The sequence below is a fragment of the Esox lucius genome, chromosome 24 (genome assembly GCF_011004845.1).
Source record: "Esox lucius isolate fEsoLuc1 chromosome 24, fEsoLuc1.pri, whole genome shotgun sequence".
NCBI lineage: Eukaryota > Metazoa > Chordata > Actinopteri > Esociformes > Esocidae > Esox > Esox lucius.
In genome coordinates this window covers 5,942,677-5,965,325 of record NC_047592.1, presented here as the reverse complement: position 1 = coordinate 5,965,325, position 22,649 = coordinate 5,942,677, and the positions used below count along the sequence as shown (strand labels likewise).

Genomic DNA, 22,649 nt, shown 5'->3' with positions numbered 1-22,649 from the left:
ATGCATAGCTTTCGTGCAGAAGAATGCAAATTGTCTGCCAGTATTTTCTGATAACATGCTGCATTCATTTTGCCATCAATTTTCATAAGATTCCCTGTGCCTTTAGAGCTCACACAACCCCAAAACAACAGTGAGCCATCACCTTGCTTCACAGTGGGGATGATATTCTGTTCACTATAGGGCTTGTTGACCCCTCTTCAAACATAGCGCTTATGGTTGTGACCATAAAGCTCTGTTTTGGTCTTGTCACTCCAAATTACAGTGTGCCAGAGGCTGTGAGGCGTGTCAAGGTGTTGTCAGGCATATTGTAACCAGGCTTTTTTGTGGCATTGGCGCAGTTAAGGCTTCTTTCTGAAAACTCGACCATGCAGCTCGTTTTTGTTCAAGTATCGTAGTAAACTCCTTGAAACAACTGCAATGTCTTTTTCCAGAGCAGCCTGTATTTCTCCAGAGGATACTTGTGGGTTTTTTGTATCCCGAACAATTCTTCTGGCAGTTTTGGCTTAAATCTTTCCTGGTCTACCTAACCTTGGCTTGGTATCAAGAGATCCCAGAATTTTCCACTTCTTAATAAGTGATTGAACAGTACTGACTCTGATTTGCAAGGCTTTGGATATCTTTTTATATCATTTTCCATCTTTATACAGTTCCATTACCTTGTTATGCAGGTCTCTTGACTGTACTTTTATGCCCCCATGGCTCAGTATCTAGCCTGCTCAGTGCATCCACGTGAGACCTAACAAACTCATTGACTATTTATACACAGACACTAATTGCAATCTACAAAGCCACAGGTGTAGAAATTCACTTTTTCACCTGTGTGTGTCATCTTGTGTGTCTGTAACAAGGCCAAACAAGGGTATGTAAACTTTTTATCAGGGCCATTTGGGTGATTTCTGTTATCATTATCATTTAAAAAGGAAACAAACAACTATATGATAATGAATTGCTTCATATAATCACTGTCCTTAAATTAGAGACAGTTTTATTTTTTTGCCTGATCAGTCATGTTTTCAAAATCAACATGAGCACAACTGTATTGGGGAGTCATTCAGGGGGGGTTATAATGGCGATGAGGCAAACACTGTACAATGATGATTATATAGTATATACCAGCAGAATACAAAACATTAAGGATTGCATACAAAAAAAAAGTACAATAATGAATACACAGAATACATGAATAGAAAAACTGTAAAATAAATATTATAAACATAATCTAAGAGGAGAATCCAGCACAATAAAGATTAAATCTAACATGAGAATACAGTTCAATAATTCAATACTGATTATGTAGAATGTAACAGGTTTATATTAAAATAAAGGGCCAAAACAGCCTATCACAGGGACTGAGACGTGCCCAGCGGGCCGGCTTGTCTGGAGGGACTGAGACGTGCCCAGCGGGCCGGCTTATCTGGAGGGACTGAGACGTGCCCAGCGGGCCGGCTTATCTGGAGGGACTGAGACGTGCCCAGCGGGCCGGCTTGTCTGGAGGGACTGAGACGTGCCCAGCGGGCCGGCTTGTCTGGAGGGACTGAGACGTGCCCAGCGGGCCGGGTTGTCTGGAGGGACTGAGACGTGCCCAGCGGGCCGGGTTGTCTGGAGGGACTGAGACGTGCCCAGCGGGCCGGGTTGTCTGGAGGGACTGAGACGTGCCCAGCGGGCCGGGTTGTCTGGAGGGACTGAGACGTGCCCAGCGGGCCGGGTTGTCTGGAGGGACTGAGACGTGCCCAGCGGGCCGGGTTGTCTGGAGGGACTGAGACGTGCCCAGCGGGCCGGGTTGTCTGGAGGGACTGAGAAGTACCCAGCTTGTCCAGATCTCAGTTCTCTATTACTTTCCCTTTTTTCCCTCTATTCTCTCTCTCTCTCTCTTTAACCAGGTGACAGTTTTTGTTTTGATCCTGAGGCAGAGACCCTTAACATGACACTGCTGTGGATCACGTAACACGGAGACTGAGGGGAAAGAGAGAAGAAAGACAGTCGAAAGGAAGAGAGAGGTAGGAGGGAAAGAGATGAAAGAGGGGGGCGGGTGGGGGCACTCCATCACATCTTGCCACTGAAGGCCACGCATCCCTTTGAAGCAGCGACGCCATCGACATGACGTCTCGTGTGTACTGTACCGTTGTTGTTGTTGTTGTTGTTGTTTTCGTCGACGTCGTCGTGACGCGTGACGTGCCAGGTCACTGTCACACGTACGGAGCTGGGGCTGAAAAACGTCTCAGGTATCCGGAGAATAAAACCTGATGTTCTGTGTTTTCAACCACCTGTTCGTGTTTTAGAAACCTGCTGGCGACTAGAAATCCCCATAAAGATACTAAACCAAGGACACCACCGTGTAGCACCCCGGCCTTTCTACTGGCTGTTGTTAACTAGCAAGCAAGCAAGTTTATTTATATAGCACAATTCATACATAGAAGCAATTCAATGTGCTTTACACAGAAAAAGAAAAAATATTAAAATTCACTAGCATAAAAACAAATACTTAAATGAAAACATCAAAACAACTACGCTTGTCAAATGCTTGACTCTATAGCAGAGGTCTACTATAACGCGTCCAGGAGCTCCAATGGGTTTCTTATAAGATAAAACAATGTAGACCTGAATGCAGATTGGTAATTTATCTTCGTGTTTACTTAAAATATGTTATGATTGAGGCTAGTATTAGGCTAATTTATTGTATTTCTACTATCCAAATGCAATATTATCAACATATATTCGTATCAAAATATATTACCCAACGCTGGTTCATTTTCCTACCGCCTTTATTTACAGTAATAAACGAAGAGTTAGTGGTTAAAAAAAGTGAGGGGGCAAGTGTTCAGAGGTTTTGTGATCTGGGTGAAGTCACATGATCGCTCATTAACGCCATGCAAATACTGGGCAGCCGGAGTTGAGGCCCTTCTCAGGCTAACAGCAGACATTCAAATAGGCGTGCTTTGCCAGACATGGGACACTGGAGTCACGGGGGACTTCCATCGCAGCGACAAACAGCAACAAAACTAAAAGAAGAGGGAGCTATCCTAGTCAGAAATGCACATAAGACACTATGTTGTCTTTACGGATGTTTTGAACTTTTTTGCTTTCGTTATTTTGCCAAGGATTGTTGTGATAAATGAAATCTGAAGTTACCAGTGAATTGTTGATACCTACGGCGAACGTACGAACGGGTGACACACCTTCATTGAGCGCAACAGGTAAAGTATCTCTCCTCATCACATCTCTTGTTTTGAACTGTTCATGCGAAGATAATCAACAGCACCTGCCAAGTAGTAAGACTAGAAAATACGTAATTACATGTTTATAAGGTACGTACTGACAACAACAAACAACGGAGAGCTGTAGAGTAGTTATGACAGGCTTATGGACACAGGGAGGTTTGCACACCTGTTTCGCTCGACTCGTCATAAGCTACCCATCAGATTTCTATGATTAAATATAAATCCGTAACGATTTTTGTATAACTATAATTAATAAGAAACTGTGGAATGTGACTTACTGAAAATAAATTAGGCTATGTTTTGTTTTAGTATGCACTAAAACACATCCGTCAACAGTAACAGAAAATAATACGAGATTTCACAGAATCAAGACCTAATGTTTATAATTTATTGGTAACCAGTTGGTCTGTTATTATCCTTAACGGACCCTAAACGTCTTTCACCGGTTTTGGACACATTTAGAAAATTGCTATTTTTGCCTTAGAAGCAGCAGGAACAGAGTTTGGGTGTTTGGTGTTGAGTAAAATATACAATGGAATTAGGTTAAGGTTTTTGGTGTGACCGTTATGGTCGAATTGTGATGTTGAATGGAAAAAATGTGCGGACAAGTTTCCGCACAAGGAAAATATTCATAATGTGTGTGTTTATGCTTTGCTGTGTGTGAGCCCGTCTACATTAGACTGGATGTCATTTACCGTCCCCAATGGCAGTTAACAAAGTTGATAGGTGAATGTTAATAACAGCAAGCTATATTCACTGCTCAGCTGGGGGGTCTCTGACATTGGTTGAAAGCTGTTTTCCGGGCCTTGACGTGTTCCTGGTGCTTCCAGCATAATCCCTTAGATCTACTGTATCTGCTGGCGTAAGTCCCATCAATTTGCTAAATTTAGTTTTGTTTTCGTGGAAGGTTCCGCCCGGGCTTTGTCAACGACACCGGTATTGTGTTTTTCACAGGTCAGCAAACAGGTGACCACGGCTGCTGTACACACAAAGCTGACCTCATTGGTGTTCTTGAAAACACTGGGAGACATTCTGTCATTGGCCACATAGCTTGAGTTTACAATGGAGTTTCTCCCTCCCTGATAACACTTCAAACTGACCAAGGAGGTGTGGCTTAGTGACCACAAGGAATTGTCCACAGTGTCCATTTACCCCCCCCCCCCCACCCCCCCCCAAAGCTCTCAGCTACCGTCCCCCAAAAGCAAAAAAATTCAGATTAGAGTGAGATTTCATTGCTGACCTGAAATCAGTATGTCTGCCGTGTAACTTCCTGTTCCCTTTGGCTCAGAACTGTGAACAGCAGCAGGTTGGCTGACCATACGACGCTAAGAGAGTTGGGTGATTAGATTAGGTAGGAGGAGTGGGGAAGAGGAAGAGAGCTTGTTTTTGGATTTTAAGCCTGGGGCTGTTAAAAAGAGCTGTTTTGTATATACACATTCACAGTGTTTATATACACCACCACCCAGGGCGCCTGGATTTGTTTGCCAGTGACGTTTCTGTGAGCTTTACTCGGGCTGTCAAACAGCTTACGTCACATGAGTATATAGAATTATAGTTATAATCCAGGAAAAACATAACTGGACACATCTTTTACAGGACAAACATTTTCAGGAAAAACATAATTGAATAGCCAGTTTCAGTATCCTCTAAGTCTCCCAATGTGCGTGTCTGTTCTGTGTTTTGTGTGAGTGTAATCGTGGTGTAGTCGTCTTATTGCAGGCCATCTCGGGAGACAGAATTTTGTGTACTTTAGTCGTCATGACATCACCGTGGCTACAGGCACCTTGGTAACCCATCTGTCCTTACCTGGCTGATTCAAATTAACTGACTTCTGTGACGATGCAAGTCAGTGGCTCGCATTTCCTCTCAGACATAGGGGTTACACCTGCAAAAACATAAACTACTATATATGTGGTAAATTAACCAATTGTCGTCGCATTGTTATCGGTTTCCTGAGATCAAGCTTTGAATATCAGAATGAATATGCAAACCATGTGCAAATAATGTCCTAGTTTAGCTAGTACAGAATTACCTCTCAGACAGGCCTCTGATTCAGATGTATTTTTTTAGAAGCTACAAGACCAATCATCTCAGACATACAGGGGCTTCTGTGAGTATTAGGAAAGAGATGCTTTTTTTATTCTCTTGGCTCTTGAATCCAAACGTTTGAAATCAAACGCCCTATATGAATGTAAAGATTCTTAGCTTTTATTTTGGTGTATTTGTGTGCATTTTAGTTTCACCATTTCAAAATGACAACACTTTTTATACCTAGCTCCTCCATTTCAGGGCCTAACATTTTGTGAAAGACTAAGATGTGTTCCAAGTTAACCATTTGCTTGCAGTAACAGCCTGAGATCCAGCAGACACCGGGTAACTTCTCTAGTGATGCTCTGCCAGGCCTGTACTGGGTATCTTCTCTAGTGATGCTCTGCCAGGCCTGTACTGGGTATCTTCTCTGGTGATGCTCTGCCAGGCCTGTACTGGGTATCTTCTCTGGTGATGCTCTGCCAGGCCTGTACTGGGTATCTTCTCTGGTGATGCTCTGCCAGGCCTGTACTGGGTATCTTCTCTGGTGATGCTCTGCCAGGCCTGTACTGGGTATCTTCTCTGGTGATGCTCTGCCAGGCCTGTACTGGGTATCTTTTCTAGTGATGCTCTGCCAGGCCTGTACTGGGTATCTTCTCTGGTGATGCTCTGCCAGGCCTGTACTGGGTATCTTCTCTGGTGATGCTCTGCCAGGCCTGTACTGGGTATCTTCTCTGGTGATGCTCTGCCAGGCCTGTACTGGGTATCTTCTCTGGTGATGCTCTGCCAGGCCTGTACTGGGTATCTTTTCTGGTGATGCTCTGCCAGGCCTGTACTGGGTATCTACCCGAGTGATATTCTGCCAGGCCTGCACTGGGTATCTTCCCTGGTGATGATCTGCCAGGCCTGCACTGGGTATTTTCCCTGGTGATGTTCTGCCAGGCCTGTACTGGGTTTCTTCCCTGGTGAGGTTCTACCAGGCCTGTACTGGGTATCTTCCCTGGTGATGTTCTGCCAGGCCTGCACTGGGTATCTTCCCTGGTGATGTTCTGCCAGGCCTGTACTGGGTATTTTCCCTGGTGATGTTCTGCCAGGCCTGTACTGGGTTTCTTCCCTGGTGAGGTTCTACCAGGCCTGTACTGGGTATCTTCCCTGGTGATGTTCTGCCAGGCCTGTACTGGTATCTTCCCTGGTGAGGTTCTACCAGGCCTGTACTGGGTATCTTCCCTGGTGATGTTCTGCCAGGCCTGTACTGTAGTTAATCTTCAGTCTGTTTTCATTTAACTTTTTGCCTCAGCCTCAACATCTCCATGTGAAAAGCACGGTTAATTGGATGTAGGTGACAGCCACATGTGCCCGAAACACAACATCCACCCCTCAATATTTTATATCTTGGGCAGTGTCTTTTTTTTCACCACAGTTTCCTCTTGCAATCCCTCTAGTATGTCAATGCTTGTCTCATTTACCCACTACACGTTTCCTCCAGATGTCTGCAGGCTTTTCGTGGTACTGTTCGGCAAACTGTAACCAGACCGTCCTGTTTATCACACTAACCGGTGGTTTGAACCTTGCGATGTAGTTTATGTTCTGCATTTCTGCTGGGTGAAGGATGGTAGTAGCAGGCACATCCATGCCTACCTCCTGTAGACTGTTCCTGGTTCATTAGGCTGTTGTTTTTCCTTCTTTATGGCAAACCTTCTTATGTCACCCACTGTGGAGGTCTTCCCTGGTCTATCATTCTGTTTGCTATTACTGAGCTCACTAGTGCTTTCCTTCTTTATGGTGGCGGTCCAAACTGTTGTTGACGGGAAGCCTAAGGTTTTGCCTGTGATTTCTTAGCCTCATAATGGCTTCCATGACTTTCATTGACACCTCTTTCGGTCCTCATGTTGACGGACACCAATAGCCGACTCCAAAGGCGCCTTGAATTAAGACATTGGCATCAGATTTTTGTGGGGTTAGTAATCAGGCATGGTTACCTTGCCATCACTCTCTAGTGTCTCTTTGGGTGCCTGTTAACACGAATAAGGTAGAAGGCAGGAGAGTGGGTTTCTTCTGGCGCATAAGGGTTCCCGAGGAAGACTTGGTTGAACAAGCAGTATCATCAGAACCAGAACCGCATGGATGACACATCTTGACCGTGTCAGCCCAGAGTCTGTTTGGGGGTTGCTGCGATGAAGCAGGTCCTTAATCGCAAATTGGATGTTACAAAATGGAAGCAAAACTGAAGAAATTGGTAAAAGTAAAAATATTGGAAATATGAGCATTACCACTATGGTGAAATCAATATACACAGGCATTTGTCAAATTAAAGCTGAGAATCTGTAGTTCAACCTAATTTACGAAGAGGAAGGAGAGAATGTATGGAGAGAGAAGAACTTAGACAGAGGCGAGAGAGATGGTAGAGGAGAGAGAGAGGAGAGAGAAGACAGAGGATAAGGAGAGGAGAAATAGAGGGGAGAATAAAGGAGAGGAGAGATAGAGGGGAGAATAAAGGAGAGGAGAGATAGAGTGGTCAGACCAGTTAATCCACTTCTCCTCCATCTCATCCTTGGCCTCATGTCACCCAGTACAAACTTGATCGCCCTCAGTGTCCACACACACATCCACACACACACACACACACACACACAAACACACACACACGCCCAGATCCACACACAGAGTAAGTTATGTGTTATGTATGAATAGGCCCCTTCATTGTTTGACGGCTGACTGGAGGCCTTTTACAGTTGGCGAGAGTGAGACATTTCACGTTTAAGCTTAGCTCACGATATGATGCCCCATCATGGCAGAACGACAGCAGATCCATAGTGTTCAGCGTAACAAAGCTCTCGTAACCACAGTCTGAGTGAGCGGGTCTGCAGTATCACAGTGGTACAGTAACCATCAAAACAGGTTGGGATTTCTGGATAGATTTCAAATAGATGTCAAACATACCACACACATCTAGAGTCTGGACCGGCTGTAGCCTTGTTAATAAATAAAAAGTGCCAACTGTTTGGTCTAAAACTCTAGCTTCAGGCCATATGTAAAGCCTATGTCCAGGAAAAATTATACAATCTTCCGTTTGCCTTTGCTCAGATAGTTCACTGCCATGCAATGGGTTACCCACGATTCCAATCCAATTTACATCTAGGGAACAATCTGCAGCAATCCAACGTTTATTGCCTACTTTTCCAAGATGGAGCGTTTCAATTTCCCTCCTTACAAAAAACAACTAGGAGAGTGGCTGTCATGGGGTTTTTTATATCTCCTTGTATCTCCTTTCCTCTCAGATCGTTACAAACAGTTGCAGGCAATGTAATCATGAGTGCAGATTAAATTCTATCTCTACCTATTATAGCTCAATAATAGTCACCGGACATAGAGCTGGGAGACGGCGGATTGGTCAATTGGATGTTCTGAGTCAGTATTCAGAGGCTTGTCATTGGTTACCAAGGGACCTATGATGAGAGAATATTGATGTGTTGTAATATTCTGTCCTTCACTGAGCCGATTAAGAACAGATGGACTAAAGCCTGAAGGTTGTTTTGAGAAAATTAGGGATTTAACAATCAATCACATCCTGCGCTTACACATTGGGTTCACCTGTGTAAAAGCTCCTTTGTGGGAGAAAAAAATATTTTGTTTAAAAACAATAGATTAAATCCACTAAGACTAACCACTGCATATCTGTGGAGTATTGGAGAATTCGACTAGCGTCAGTATTGCCTGTTGCTCATCCTTCCCTAGTGCTCCTTCTGGCCTACTTGTGTGAGTCGCATGTCAGTCAGTCTATCGGTCTGCCTGCCTTTTTCGTTTAGGCCGGCATAAAAAAAATTTCAAATGTAACCTTCCTGTGTTTGCAGAGATAGCGTGGGTTTTAAACGCTCCATATGTTGGCTCATTCAGGCATTAACTTTAAGCATTGCCCTGGGCAGTGATGGCTGAAATGAACATGTCCCTTTCAATCTCCGACTGGATTAGCCAGGTGTAGTAATAGTGACCGTCTCCAACCGTCTGTGTCGCAACGTGAACCGACAAATAATCTAAAGAGTAATCAGAATGAATTCTTGGTAACGGTGACTAATTCTTTGTTCTTGCTATATGATGCGGGATACCTTGCAGTGCAGGTGAATGTCCAAAAATAATTATATTGTGGAAAAGTATTTTCTGTAATTGAAATCAAAAGGTGACACCTTCATATAGTCTATATTTGTTCACCTAAAGTAAAACATTTCAAGCCTTTTTTATTTCAATCTTGATGATTATGGCTGTATTGTAATTTTTTTTATTCTAACATTTTGAGATAATGGATTTTTTATTTCCATGAGCTATAAGCCAACCTGTCTAACCTGTATATAGTCCACCTCCGGGAATAGATGTTCAGGAGGTGGGTGTGTTCTGTGGTCAACCTCCGGGAATAGATGTTCAGGAGGTGGGTGTGTTCTGTGGTCAACCTCCAGGAATAGATGTTCAGGAGGTTGGTGTGTGTTCTGTAGTCAGCCTCTGGGAATAGATGTTCAGGAGGTTGGTGTGTTCTGTAGTCAATCTCAGGTGATAGATGTTCAGGAGGTGGCTGTGTTCTGTAGTCAACCTCCGGTCATAGAGGTTCATTTCTCAGGTAGCAGAGGTAACTCATACCTTCTCACACCCAGAGGCCAGCAGGTCTGTTAGTTATATCCTTTCAACAGTTACCTAAGAGTGTGTGTGTTTGGGAGTGGTCCAGGTAGTCTAAATGCTAATACTGTTTGTTTAACAGAACGGTCCAGTTAACTTATTTTCTCTGTGTGTGTGTGTGTGTGTCCTTCTCTCTCCCTTGGTCAGCAGAGCATCTTAGTTTGCCCAAGGCAGACCTGGGTTCAAATACTATTGGTGAAATATCCCAATGCTTTCAGTGTTTGCTCTGTCCTGTCCGGAGTGCCGGTGAGTTTGTGCTTTCAGACATTTCTGTTACAGATTTATTAAGGTTGTTTCTAAGTCAAGCAAGCTCAACCAAGCACTGATCCATTTTTAAAAATTATTTCGAATAGCATTAAACCCAGCTATGATTTCTTGCTCACTGTAGCATCTCAGCCTGCCCAAGGGTTCGCCGTACACTGACGTCCCGTTCTGCCGTCTCTTCCTCGGCCATCAAAGGCAGGCTCTGTGATCTGCCTCAGCTGACCCAAGGCTGAACGCTGTACACGGCTTCAGTGTGTTGGTTGTTCCGTTGTAACCCAATGTCTTGCTCAACAAAGATAGGTTTTTGCCTCGCTGATAGCCACAACTCCCGTCTCGTGCCGTTAGTGGACGGCAGTATCCTCAAACATGCTGATGACCATTTCTGGGACCGTGCTGCTGAGTGAAATGTTGAAATGTGAGTACATTTTCAACATGGAACAAAGATCGGAAGATTGAATGGCAGATGTTCTACTGCTGTATTTTATGTCCATCTGGCGTTAGCATGCTCTGATTACTGTTGGCTCTGGTTGTGGTTAGCACAGAAGGACTAGCGAGATGATTGACCCGTCTCCGAACACATGGCGAGCTGCTAGGTGTCTAACCTGTAACTAAAAGAAACAGTGAATTACTATAAGCATGCAATCACTAGTTAAGACACGCAGGTTGATGTGTGTGTGTGTGTGTGTGGGGGGGGGGGGCAATGGTCAGTGGTCGAACCAGATTCTCAGCACGGTGAAATTTGTCTTTGCTCAAGCTGGCTTTGGTTGGCTTTGCTCCACGGCCGGGCTGAAGACTGCGCTTTGTAAATGGCAACTCTGTCCTCGGGCGTTTGGCTGAGAACATTTGACGACTGAGACACGTCAAAAACATGTGACGATCACGGGAGAGTTCAGATCAAAACATGTTTAGCCCATTTTGGTGTACACGATTTGCGCAGAAATCTCATGGTTGCATGTTTTTGTTACACCTCCAATTGATTTAGTGGTGACTGTGCTCGTTTCAGGAGTTGCTGAACCGTGGAATTGTTCTGTCGGTGCCTGTAGTCAAATCACATGAGAACAATAATTCTGCCAAAGCCCAAAGCTTGTTCCTCCTGTGCCTACCCTGGCCTCACATAACTGGATGTTGACAGCGTTTCCTGAGAGGGATCCCCGCATTCTTGTCTCCCAACACTGAACATGCTGAAGACGTGCAGAAGGAACCTGCTTTAGAGATTGCGTGACGTAGCCCGGGGTTATCCTGCTGCCGCCCATGCCATGGACTGCGTAGCCCGCGTGGGTTTGAATCCGGCCCAAAACTTTCTCCTCTCTCTTTAACCAACCACTATTTTAAACACGTATTTCTGCCTCCAAGACATGTTTGAGTGGGTAAAATTCCAGCCTGTTTGTTTGGTTGAGGAACGGTTTTTGCTATTTTAGACTGATGAAGAATATGTTACAGGGAATAATCACTTCCATCAGGTGTTGTTAGCATAGGATTAAAGGGTGCCAGGTTATCTGTTGCGATACAATGTGACATTCTATCACGTGGCACTATCTCGAAAGTTTCCATTACCTGACATTTAACCTTTCCGTGAACTTGAACTTTTTCTAATGTTCACTCATATGGTCCTGTTGTCTTTAAATTGCACCATATATCACATGCTTATGTTATAATACTACCATTAAGCCCTCATTGTCTTTCTAAGCTAAAAAAAAAAAAAGGCCTTTAAGATGTAAATAATTCATCTAAATCTCAAATGGGTGATTGGATGTTTCTTGCAGCTTGACTTCCTTCTGTTCCTCAGCAAAGACCAAACCTGGGGGAGAAAAAGTCGGTGTCCTTGCTTGTCTCTTGCACGCTAGCAGCCAGACTCATTCGAAACTTGCCGATTAATTATTTACCCAGGAAAAGAATTACCAAAGCCAAGGGATACACACACAGTCAGGAGAGAAAAGGTCACCCCCATCTTTTACACACAAACACACACACACACACACACACACACACACATGCACACAAACATAGTACCTGCAATGCACGTACACACTATTTCACCCACACACACACACACACACACAGTGGGAAATATTGATGGATGAATACCAAAAGCTTTGTCAGCTCTTCAGACAAACAAACTGCCTCGTCGCTGGGGGCATCGCCATGGACACAGAGGGAAAGCCAAAAAACCTAGCTGGTGGAGTTAAAAACCTCCCAATGTGTTTTTTTCTAAAAGCCTTTGACAAAGGCCACCTATATGCCACAGAACAGGTCCCAATGGGGCTATTTTAAGCCAGTGATCAATGGATTTCAGACTTCTGTGGAAGTGTGTGTCGGTAGATGTCTGTTGCTCAGGCTGTCTGTGGTGATACCTTGCCATGGTGCAGACAGAGGCACAATGAAATGTCAAGATTGAAGACCTCAGTCAGGTATTGATGGGACTTGTTTTGTCACTGAAGCTATTGATGATGCGGTCTGCTTAACCTTTCCCTTGTTCTTCAACATTTGAGTGGACGTTTATCCTTTGAAATTGTTAGCTTTTTCGCTAACAACTGCTTTTTGTCCCTTCACAGCTCCACTACCCAGTTGTCCAGATGGGGTGCCAATGCTGTAGGATGCTGAAGAGGTAAGGTGGACGTTTTGTGTGCGAGTGAGCGTTTCGCTTGTTGACCTGTGTTGTATTTCACGTGTGCGAGGGGAGGGATAGTTTTTTTTAACGTTTTGACAAAGGCTCTTGATCCCTGAGCAACGCTTGGCCACCGCTCAACAATAGCTACAAATGTTTCATTGGCCCTAGTGAACCAGACGGTAATTCTACATTACGTCCACACAGACAGGAAATATTATCCTGCTACAATTCAAAGTCTTCCAACCTCCCAGCTCTGTGAGAAACACTGGTTTTGCATTTCAGGTCTGATTGTTCCTGAGCATGATCCTTCTTTAATCTGTTAGTAAACCACTGATCCTGGTAACACGTCACTGTACGGATGCCAGACCTTGATTTCTCACACAGTAATCTTGCTGCAGTAGGATATGTGAAATGCTACATGGATTATAAGGAATTGGTACTATATAGTGGAAATTACAAACTTCAGTAGCCTTTTTGAAGGGGGAGTGTGGCGAAAAACCACACATTCTTATGCTTTACGTCGTAAACTGACCAACGATATATGCTGTGGTGTTTTTTCCCCCATTTCTAAATTCATGACTGGCAACATTTAGAAAGGTTTTGTCGAAGTTTGTTGACTCAAAAGTCGACTACAAAAGTAGGTAGCCAGAAAGGCGTATCTACACACAGTAATACCAAAGTCAATATCAGAAGTCATAGCAGAACTGAGGAAACTGTGTCACTGAAGGAGAGACGGATACTAATCTGCAGGTGTAATGTACGTATAAGCCCCAGCAAATAAGGTTCTTGTGTCTTGGGAGTGCCCAGATCCAGACTCCTCGCTGAGAGGAAAACTGTTGTGGACGTGGCGTAGCGATCTCCCGGATTACAACCTCAGGTAGCTAGGTGACGAGTACAACTACGAGTTAGAATAATCCCCCCCCCCCACATCCCTGCAACAGCACCGATGATCAAACGAAGACACGGCATGTGGTTCGCCAGTGTCTGACCATGACTGTACATTCTCCTTCCCTGTTATAGATGGCAGGTACATAGAGAGGGGCTACTTTATAAATTGGCTTCACATTGGCTTTCTGCATAAACATCAGGTCAATCTGTCAGTAGTCATCTCTTGACCCTCCTAGTCAGGGATGTTCCATACCCTCTCGTTCTCTTGTTTGAGTTCCGCTCTCTCTCTCCCGCTCTCTCTCTCCCGCTCTCTCTCTTTCCCTCTCTCTTGCTCTCCCCCTGCTTCTGCTTGAAATGCCGTTGGTATATACCAGATGTAAGAGGAAATAAATAAAAGTTATTGATTCAATATAAATGAAAGGGCGAACAGATTTGCGTAACCCCCTGTCCCACACAAACAGCCTATTATTTGTTTCTCTGATATTTAAAAGGAACGCTCTCTCTCAAACCCACCCACACTCACACACACACACACACACACACACACACACCTGCTTAATTGTTCTTAGCAGCCCTGTTTATACCTGCCAGTATCATGCATCCTCCATGCTGGTCTTGACTTGATCTCCCCTGTTTAAACGTATCAGATCTCATCATATCTAGGCATCTTTTGGTCCTTCTCGCCTGTAGGCAAACAGGAGCCCTAACAGAATGAAGGCCGTATCTGGACAATGGCCGCATGTTAACAACGGGTATGAACGGGGCCGGCGTCACATTTCTTGGCTTAGCCGTCTCCTGAGCACACTAAACCGATCGGCCCGAGTAGGAGTGGAGGTCACTGGGTCACGGTTCCTGCTCACTCCCGTCCTGGTTCCAGTGGGTGCCGCGGGTTACGAATTGTCGTGAAACGTAACGAAAACCGTTGTGCGCTCTCTGTGGTTAGTTCCATGTGCCTGGCTCAAGGGCACGTGGTAGATATTTTTTCTTGTTGGCTCTGGCATTCGAACCGGCGATATTCCGGCTACTGGGCGATGAGAAGTTGCCTGGTGTTGAGGGAATGGTTTTAGTCTTTACGTGGTGGTCTCCTCTCTGTCGGTGTCCTTCCAGTGCAGCAGGTTGCTGTGTTGTTGTAGCAGCTCCTCTAGTTAGCGTCGCCACGTCGACCCATCAGCTTGTTTACAATGCCAGTGCCCTCTCCGTGACACAAACTGAAAATCCATATCCTTACCCTTGCCTAGACCATCCCTGTGAGACCCAATTTCCAGCTCTTCTGAGGAAGGAAATTCTCAATTTATCACAATAGGGCGCTATGAGCTTGCTTTCTGTATCTTTTCAGAGAAGACTCATGCGGTACATCTGCCAATTTGTGTCAGCGTTTTGTGAAATTGTACTTAGTTTGCTATTGTTGTTGTATTCTGGGAATCTTGCCTTACAGTCAGCTCAATTTTCCCATATATTTTCAACAAACACCCTGTAATTGTTCATTTTTGTGAAGAGCCTCTGTCTAGCATTTTGAAATAAGCCTGGAATTTGAGGTTGGCAGACACAGGATCAGGCAAAATATGAGGATAAAACAGAACAGAAAAACTGAATAAAGAATTCTCAGCATACACCTGTGAGGACAGAGGTTGGGGGAGATGGAGAGGGGGATACAGATGGAGAGCTGGGGCTGTTTGAGGGAAAAAGTGAATGAATAATTGGTGGAGAGGATGACTGGAAGGGGGCAGAAGATGAGAGAGCAGCTGGAGGAATAAAACTAAAAAATAATAGGCTTGAGAGTAAACAGAGGAGTTAGGGAGGACAAAAATGGGGGCAGGGGAGGATAAAGTGAGACAGGAACAGGCTGAAAACAGAGAACAGGCTGAATACGGAACAGGCTGAACACAGAGAGCAGGCGGAACACAGAACAGACTGAAAACAGAGAGCAGGCTGAACACAGAAAAGACTGAACACAGAGAGCAGGCGGAACACAGAACAGACTGAAGACAGAGCAGGGTGAACACAGAACAGACTGAAGACAGAGAGCAGGGTGAAAGCAGAATAGCCTGAGGAGAGAGTGGTGAAAAGGCTTTAGGACAGACCAGCTGGGCAGGAGACACCTTCAGAGGTGTGAGATGGTGTGTGCTGTGGGTGTGTGTGGGGGGGTTTCATGGGGGTGTTGGTGGAGAGACAGAGTAAGGGGTGTGCTCACAGCAGGAAGTGTCTGACACCCCTGTAGATTGTCCAGGTTGTCCACAAAGAAAGACCTTACTGTCCCTGTTAGATACTACTGACGCTCTGCTACTGATGCTCTATCACTTACATTCTACTACTGACACTGTTACTGACACTGCTACTGACACCCTGATACTGCTGCTCTACCACTTACATTCTACTACTTACACTAAATTACTGACACACTGCTACTGACACTGCTACTGACACTCTGCCACTGACACTCTGCTACTTATGCTTCGCTACTGATGCTTCGCTACTAACCCTCTACTGCTCATGCTCTATTGCTGACCCTCTACTACTGACACTCTACAACTCACGCTTTATTACTGATGCTTTACTACTGACAAAGTAAAGAAATATACCTAAAAAAATTACGTAAGACAGTCGGAGTAAACTTAACACACAAACATTTCAAAAGGATAAAGACAGCGTGGTAGATACTCCACCCAGCCTGAGGTTGGTACCAGACAGCGTGGTAGCTACTCCACCCAGCCAGAGGTTGGTACCAGACAGCGTGGTAGCTACTCCACCCAGCCTGAGGTTGGTACCAGACAGCATGGTAGCTACTCCACCCAGCCTGAGGTTGGTACCAGACAGCGTGGTTGCTACTCCACCCAGCCTGAGGTTGGTAACAGACAGATTGGTTGCTACTCCACCCAGCCTGAGGTTGGTACCAGACAGCGTGGTTGCTACTCCACCCAGCCTGAGGTTGGTAACAGACAGATTGGTTGCTACTCCACCCAGCCTGAGGTTGGTACCAGACAGATTGGTTGCTACTCCACCCAGCCTGAGGTTGGTAACAGACAGATTGGTTGCTACTCCACCCAGCCTGAGGTTGGTACCAGACAGCGTGGTTGCTACTCCACCCAGCCTGAGGTTGGTACCAGACAGCGTGGTTGCTACTCCACCCAGCCTGAGGTCGGTAGCAGACAGTGTGTCCAGGGTGTAGACAACGGCTGACCTACACTGTGTTGGTAAGAAGCCAGTTAGACATTGGCTCAGGAGTATTAGCTAAGGAAACGCTGGGAGTGTTGTGGACTACACTGCAGAGGAGTTTCCTGTGATCTGATGGGGGTGTCAGGGAGCTGGCTGGCAATGCTCTGACGGGGACCAAGTTAAGGTCAGCTGCCAGGGGATGTGTTGGAGGTGTATCTCCTGCAGGAGGTCCTTCGAAGTGTCGACTGCATACAGCAGGAGTTGTCTAATTTAGTAGTAATAGTTCGGTATTTGATATGTATTTGTTGTTCGGTGGTTGAGGTGTTTTTCGAAAAGAGCACATGGAAATGGTTGGAAGAGATCTGTCTAACCACAGTTTGCACTCCACTCTACAACAAACGTACCGTTTTGTTTCCTGATGGCCTTTCTCTCCTCTCCCCCTTCCTGCATACTCTCCTCCCTCTTCTCCTTGTCTCTCTGTTTCTGTCCTCCTCCCCATCATCTCTCCCTTCCTTCTGTCTCTCTCCCTCCTCCAGTTACATCTATGACCCCACTGCTCCAGTGGATGTCCACGGCCGGAAGAGGGACCCCTCGGAGGGCTCCCTGTACCGGCCCCACAGCCCGCCAGCGGACGGCGGGGGCTGCATCAACGTCCGGCAGAAGCAAGGCTTCCACAACCTGGGCTTCAGCAACAGCAGCAACAAGAGTGGAGGAGGAGGAGGCGTCAAGCTGGAGATCGACAACAACTACATCAACAGCCGCCACGGCCCGCCCGCCAAGCCAGAGGTTGAGCTCGGGAGGGGGCAGGGGGCCACGCCCCGTGCCGGAGAGGAGGGCGGAGGCGGAGGGGGTCGGTATATCCTCCACCCGGAGCGCCAGGCGCCGAGACGAGACCCATCGGAGGTCCACGTGTCAGTCCCGGTCTACCCCGACACGGCCTCCCTGGGTCTGAACCTGTCCCCCTCCCGGGTCACTCACTCGCACCCAGACAAGACAGGGCTGGTCCCGAACGGCTCGGGCCCGCTGGTGTGCGACATCTCGTCGGCGGACGAGCTGGACGAGGGGGTGGGGGGCACGCCGGAGTACCTGTGCGACACGGGGGACGAAGAGAGTGTCCTGTCTGTGGACATCCAGACCAGCACGACCAGCCTGTCCTCCGTGGACACCAAGGGAAACCCCGCCGCGGAGAGCGGGATGGGGATCTCCGTGCCGAAGAGCGAGGATGAGGGGCAGGGCGGAGAAGAGGACGAAGAGGAGGGTGTCTTAGACTCTATGGTGGCCGAAGCTCTTGCAGCTCTAGAGGCGGCCACAGCTGGGGAGGACTGCGAGGACTAACTCACCCGTTATTGCGGGTCAGTCCCGCCCCTTTCGTATTTCGTTTGGATATTTAATGTGACAAACACACATACGGTTCAGCATCTGTAACCATAGGAACAAACCGGCTGCCTAACTAAAGGTCCTCATAGGGCCTCACAATACCCCCCCCCCCCCCAAAAAAAAAAATCGAATTTCTATCAACTGTGTAATTTCTGTCAGTTCAGCTTCAGTGTCTGCTGGGATAAATACAGATTTATTTTTTATCATAGATTATAGAGATTTTTCTAGTGAGTCACATGGACATGCTGTGACTACTTTGCCAAGAACTGGGTTGCGTATCATTACTCATCTTGTCTACACACTCTGGAGCCAGAGAGACACAGAGATGCTTGACTGAACAGTCCCATGTCTTAATCCAAGTCCTTAAACTACCGCCTCATCCTTGAACAACAGTACATTTTACACTCCTTGGTCTATAGTCCTGCTCACTACATTTCCTGGTTTACCCCTGACACAGCTTTGCAAGTGCCTCGATACTTTCCCTATCTATATCCTGTTCTATAAATGCACTGTTCCTCGCACATTCAAGACCTGCCAAGGTTTGTCTTCAGGGAGCGTGCCGAGCTTCACTGTACGAACAAACATTCAGAGGTCATCTCCATCTGTGTGTTTTTTGTATCATATCTGCGTTGTAAACCTGTTTTCCTATGTTATTTATATCCTGGCTGGTCGTAGCGCACGTGCACTCTGCTCAAGCGCGGAGAATACAAATATCTGTGACGAGGAAACAACATGGATGTCGTTGTTTAACCAATGACGTTAGTTCAGTTTGCAATCTCCTTTTCGGGGACGACGCTGGCCTAGCCGAGGTGACGCCAGCATCAGACCTCATGACAGGAAGTATATCACCTGATGTACACGATGGGGTGTGCCTATGTTCCCTCCAATCTAAACATTTTACATTCGTGAAGGGGTCTTTGTTTCAGTTAAGGAACATGACGTGTAGATCCTTCTCTAGTCCCTGTTTGCCAAAATAATTTCTATTCAAATGTATATGTACATAAAATGCATGTAGATGATTCATTTGCCATTATGTGTACTGCCAATTAGCCTTAAAAAATATTTTTTTAAATCAAACCACAGATGTTTTCAGGGGAACGATATTTTATGAAAGATAATTGGCCATGTTTCTCTGGCTGCACACATATCGATGTATGCCTCCTGTCCCCCCTCCCTCCCCCCCTCCCTCCCCCTCCCTCTCTCATTGCTCCCCCCTCCCTCTCTCATTGCTCCATCCCTCTAAAGGATCAGTAAGAAAGACAACCTAATTTGAAACACCTGCATAGCCTTGTTTTGTGCGTTTGTCCGTTTCTGTATTTCTTCCTTCAGACGTTATTTTCTCAGTCTGAGCCCCGCGTTTAGTGGATGTTAGCTGTTGGTCCTCAGTGAGCGCCGTGTTTAGCAGACAACAGCCCTGTGATGTTCCATGTCTTCAGAATCCTGTGGCCCAACCTAACGAAGACCCCTGAGCATTTCTATCAGGCCCAAAGGAGACGACATGCAACCATAAACACCCGCTAACGCACAACACCCGGGGGAAAGACGGAGAACGTACTGACAACCTGCATAGCATGGCAGCAGTTACTGCCCTGCTGTTGTGGAGCTTTTTAGGTGATAGTTACATCTTCTGATATTTCTTTTAACCCTTCGTCACAAAAACCAATATTTTTCCCCTTACTTTTGTGTTATAATTACCACCCCTCTTGCCTATGAGAGTTGATATATGATATTTTGGGGGAGTTTCTAAACCCACCTGTCTCTATGGCAGCAGGGGGTGTGGTTTCTGGTCAAACGGACAGTATAGGGCCTTCCTTTAATATCAACTTCTTTACAATATGAGCTGCTTTTACAAAATTAGCTCTTTTTACAAAATGAGCTCCTTTACAATATCAGGTCCTTTACAATATCGACTCTTTTACAGTATCTGCTCGTCTTACAATATCGGTTAAATTTTCAAGCTGCCCAAAGTGAGTGCTTAAAAAGAAAACAGGACGTCATCTCATCTTCCCATGCTTAATGTGGAAAGTCGTTTCAATCAATCAAATGTATTTATAAAGCCCTTTTTACAACAGCAGTTGTCACAAAGTGCTATACAGAGACACCCGGCCTTAAACCCCAAGCAGCAAACAACAGTAGTGTTGGATTTCAGTGGCTAGGAAAAACTCCCTAAGGTCGAATTTTAGGAAGAAACCTAGAAAGGACCCAGGCTAAGAGGGGGGACCAGTCCTCTTCTGGCTGTGCCGGGTGAGATATTAAGAGTCCAATTGGAATCATTTATAAATTTCCCCTGGGCTAAATCCAGAGTCTATTAGATTTTAGACTAGGTCAAAAGTATGACCAGGTGGACAAGTACAGGTTCAGCAACAGGCCCCCCAAACCAGGTACTCCGCAGGTGTGGACCAGGACCTCATCTCCTCCTAAAATGTAAAACTGGAGTAGACTGGGAAAAGTTACAAAGTGCATTCCTCATAACCCCCGTTTGTTTTTGTTAATTTATTGACGGAAAATGAAATGTTCAAGGTACTTATTTCGAGTCGCTCATCTCATATCACTGAGCACCGGAGTTGTGCATCTGCTAAATTACTGAAAAGGTAAGCGTAAAATCTCACGCTGTAGGCAACAGCAGAGATGTAACCTGAACAGACGAGTGACAGTGGGGGGGGGATTCATGACGGCAATGTGATTTGGTGTAAAATAACGGCTAACCCTACAGCTACTTTTGGCGTGTGTGCCTGTACTGGCTTATGTCTGTCTCCACATAGACATGGATGCACAGTTCATAAACAATAGATGGAGGTCCAGTTTCATCTCTGACAGCCGCAGTTGACAGTAAAGTAGGCGAGAATGAAGCTTTCAGGACAGACGGCGTAGGACACGTCACTGGAGAAGAACGGGTTGTGACAAAACCCCGACGTCAGCGGACTAACGAAGCGTTTTACATTCAAATGTGTGTAGCCAACCTTGCATGGTCTCTGCAAAAAAAGTCACGAGAATAAAATCGCTACGAAAGGGAGATTTTTGGCGTCGATGTGTGTGTGTGTGTGCCGTTATAATGGGTTCCCAGTTGCTTCTGTAGACTGGGTCAGAGAGAGAGGAGTGTGCGTTTCAAGGTTGTTTGGTTTGGAGCCACGCCACTGATATTTACTGTGGTTTACTTAAAGGGATAGGTAGCTTGTATATTTGGTTTTGTTACAGAGAACATTGGTAGGGAACTTTTGCCTGCGTCATCCCTTGATATTGACTGCAATTTATTTTCGAAATGTCTCAAAAGTGTGAACATCCCTCTGGGAGTCGTAGTGTGAATGGCCCACGGGGAAGTAGCTACACTGTTTCTTTTGTGTTAACAGGTTCTGATAATGTTTCACTCCACAGTAAAATACACAACATCACAAGGCGGGCTATCGGTTAAGGGCGTGACCTGTTAATACTGCACAGTATATGAGCTCCGAATGAATACATTCTCTTAACCCCCGAACCACATACAGGGAATCTAGATGAGGTTGGACGGATGAATAGTGTGTTATGCATCTCTAGGGGTCTTTGTTAATGATTCTCACCGCGGTTAATACTCAACGCTTAAGAGGAGGTTTTGTGTTATTTGTGTCTAAAATAATCCTAGTACTGTATAACCTCGGAACCTCTCACAGCGATGATATGAGAAGTGTTTTTGTCTGTATTTGTGATTCTTACAGAAAAGAACATCACGCACCACCAGTACGTCGACCCGTTTCAGGTATAGACAACCCTGAAGCTGATTATGTATTTCTGAAAACCGGATGTCACGTTTTTCTGTGGAACTCCATAGAGGATTAGGGTTAGGCTTGTTTAGTCATTCAGTGAACTGACCCTCTGAGCTGATCTTTCAGTTTATTGACATAATGAAACACAGGTCTTCCGGGCCACTTAAGTAAGAACCCAGTTTGGTCTCTACTCTTGGCCTGGTACTATATCTGCATTTGACCTGGGCGTAATTACTGGAAGTCTTCTGACAGTGACAGTTTGAAATTGGTACACCGACTCACCATCGTCAGTAACAATGTGACTGGGATATATTGGGCGGGAAAAGTTTGTTTCCGTCGTCTGTTTTCTATCGCTTTGGATTTGAGTTGACACAGTGTTGAACTGTGGGGTTAAAGCGCAGACCGGTCAGCTTTAATTGGAGGGTGTTCTCATCCGCGATGAATGAACCGTTTAGAAATACCATGCATGTGGTGTACTTGGCCTTCCCATTGGCCAGTCGTTGTCAACCTGAGATGCAAAGCCAAGAAACCCAAAATGTTTCACTGTTCAACGTCTTGTGGATGCGGTTTCTGCCTGAGCAGAGGGTTTTATCGTCCAGGCCTTCGCTTAACCGGTTTCTGAGAAATCGTCCCTTCCAGTGTTTACTCTCCGGTCTACAGTAAATACAGCACACGGTCTACAGTAAATACAGCACACGGTCTACAGTAAAT

At 45.7% G+C, this 22,649-nt stretch overlaps 2 protein-coding genes across 5 annotated transcripts in view; one reads left to right on the top strand and one right to left on the bottom strand.

Moving 5' to 3' along the window:
* The first annotated feature begins 869 nt into the window (after positions 1-869).
* zgc:194930 (uncharacterized protein LOC557813 homolog) lies at positions 870-19,382 on the top strand. Of its 4 annotated transcripts, none has more exons than XM_010887983.4 (3): positions 870-1,997; positions 12,725-12,777; positions 17,358-19,382. In XM_010887983.4, the coding sequence occupies exons 2-3, from the start codon at positions 12,746-12,748 to the stop codon at positions 18,154-18,156; spliced, it is 831 nt and encodes a 276-aa protein (XP_010886285.1). In that variant the 5' UTR covers positions 870-1,997; positions 12,725-12,745; the 3' UTR covers positions 18,157-19,382. The 4 variants fall into 4 exon arrangements, with proteins under 4 accessions (XP_010886285.1, XP_010886284.1, XP_010886286.1 ...); XM_010887982.5 differs by lacking the exon at positions 870-1,997 and adding an exon at positions 2,793-3,194; XM_010887984.4 differs by lacking the exon at positions 870-1,997 and adding an exon at positions 5,304-5,328.
* The window catches only part of rell1 (RELT like 1), a 29,924-nt gene continuing 21,469 nt past the window's right edge, over positions 14,195-22,649 (bottom strand). The window contains exon 9 of the transcript XR_004575354.1: positions 14,195-14,219. The gene's annotated coding sequence lies outside the window, so the exon portion shown is untranslated. The remainder of the gene's footprint in view (positions 14,220-22,649) is intronic.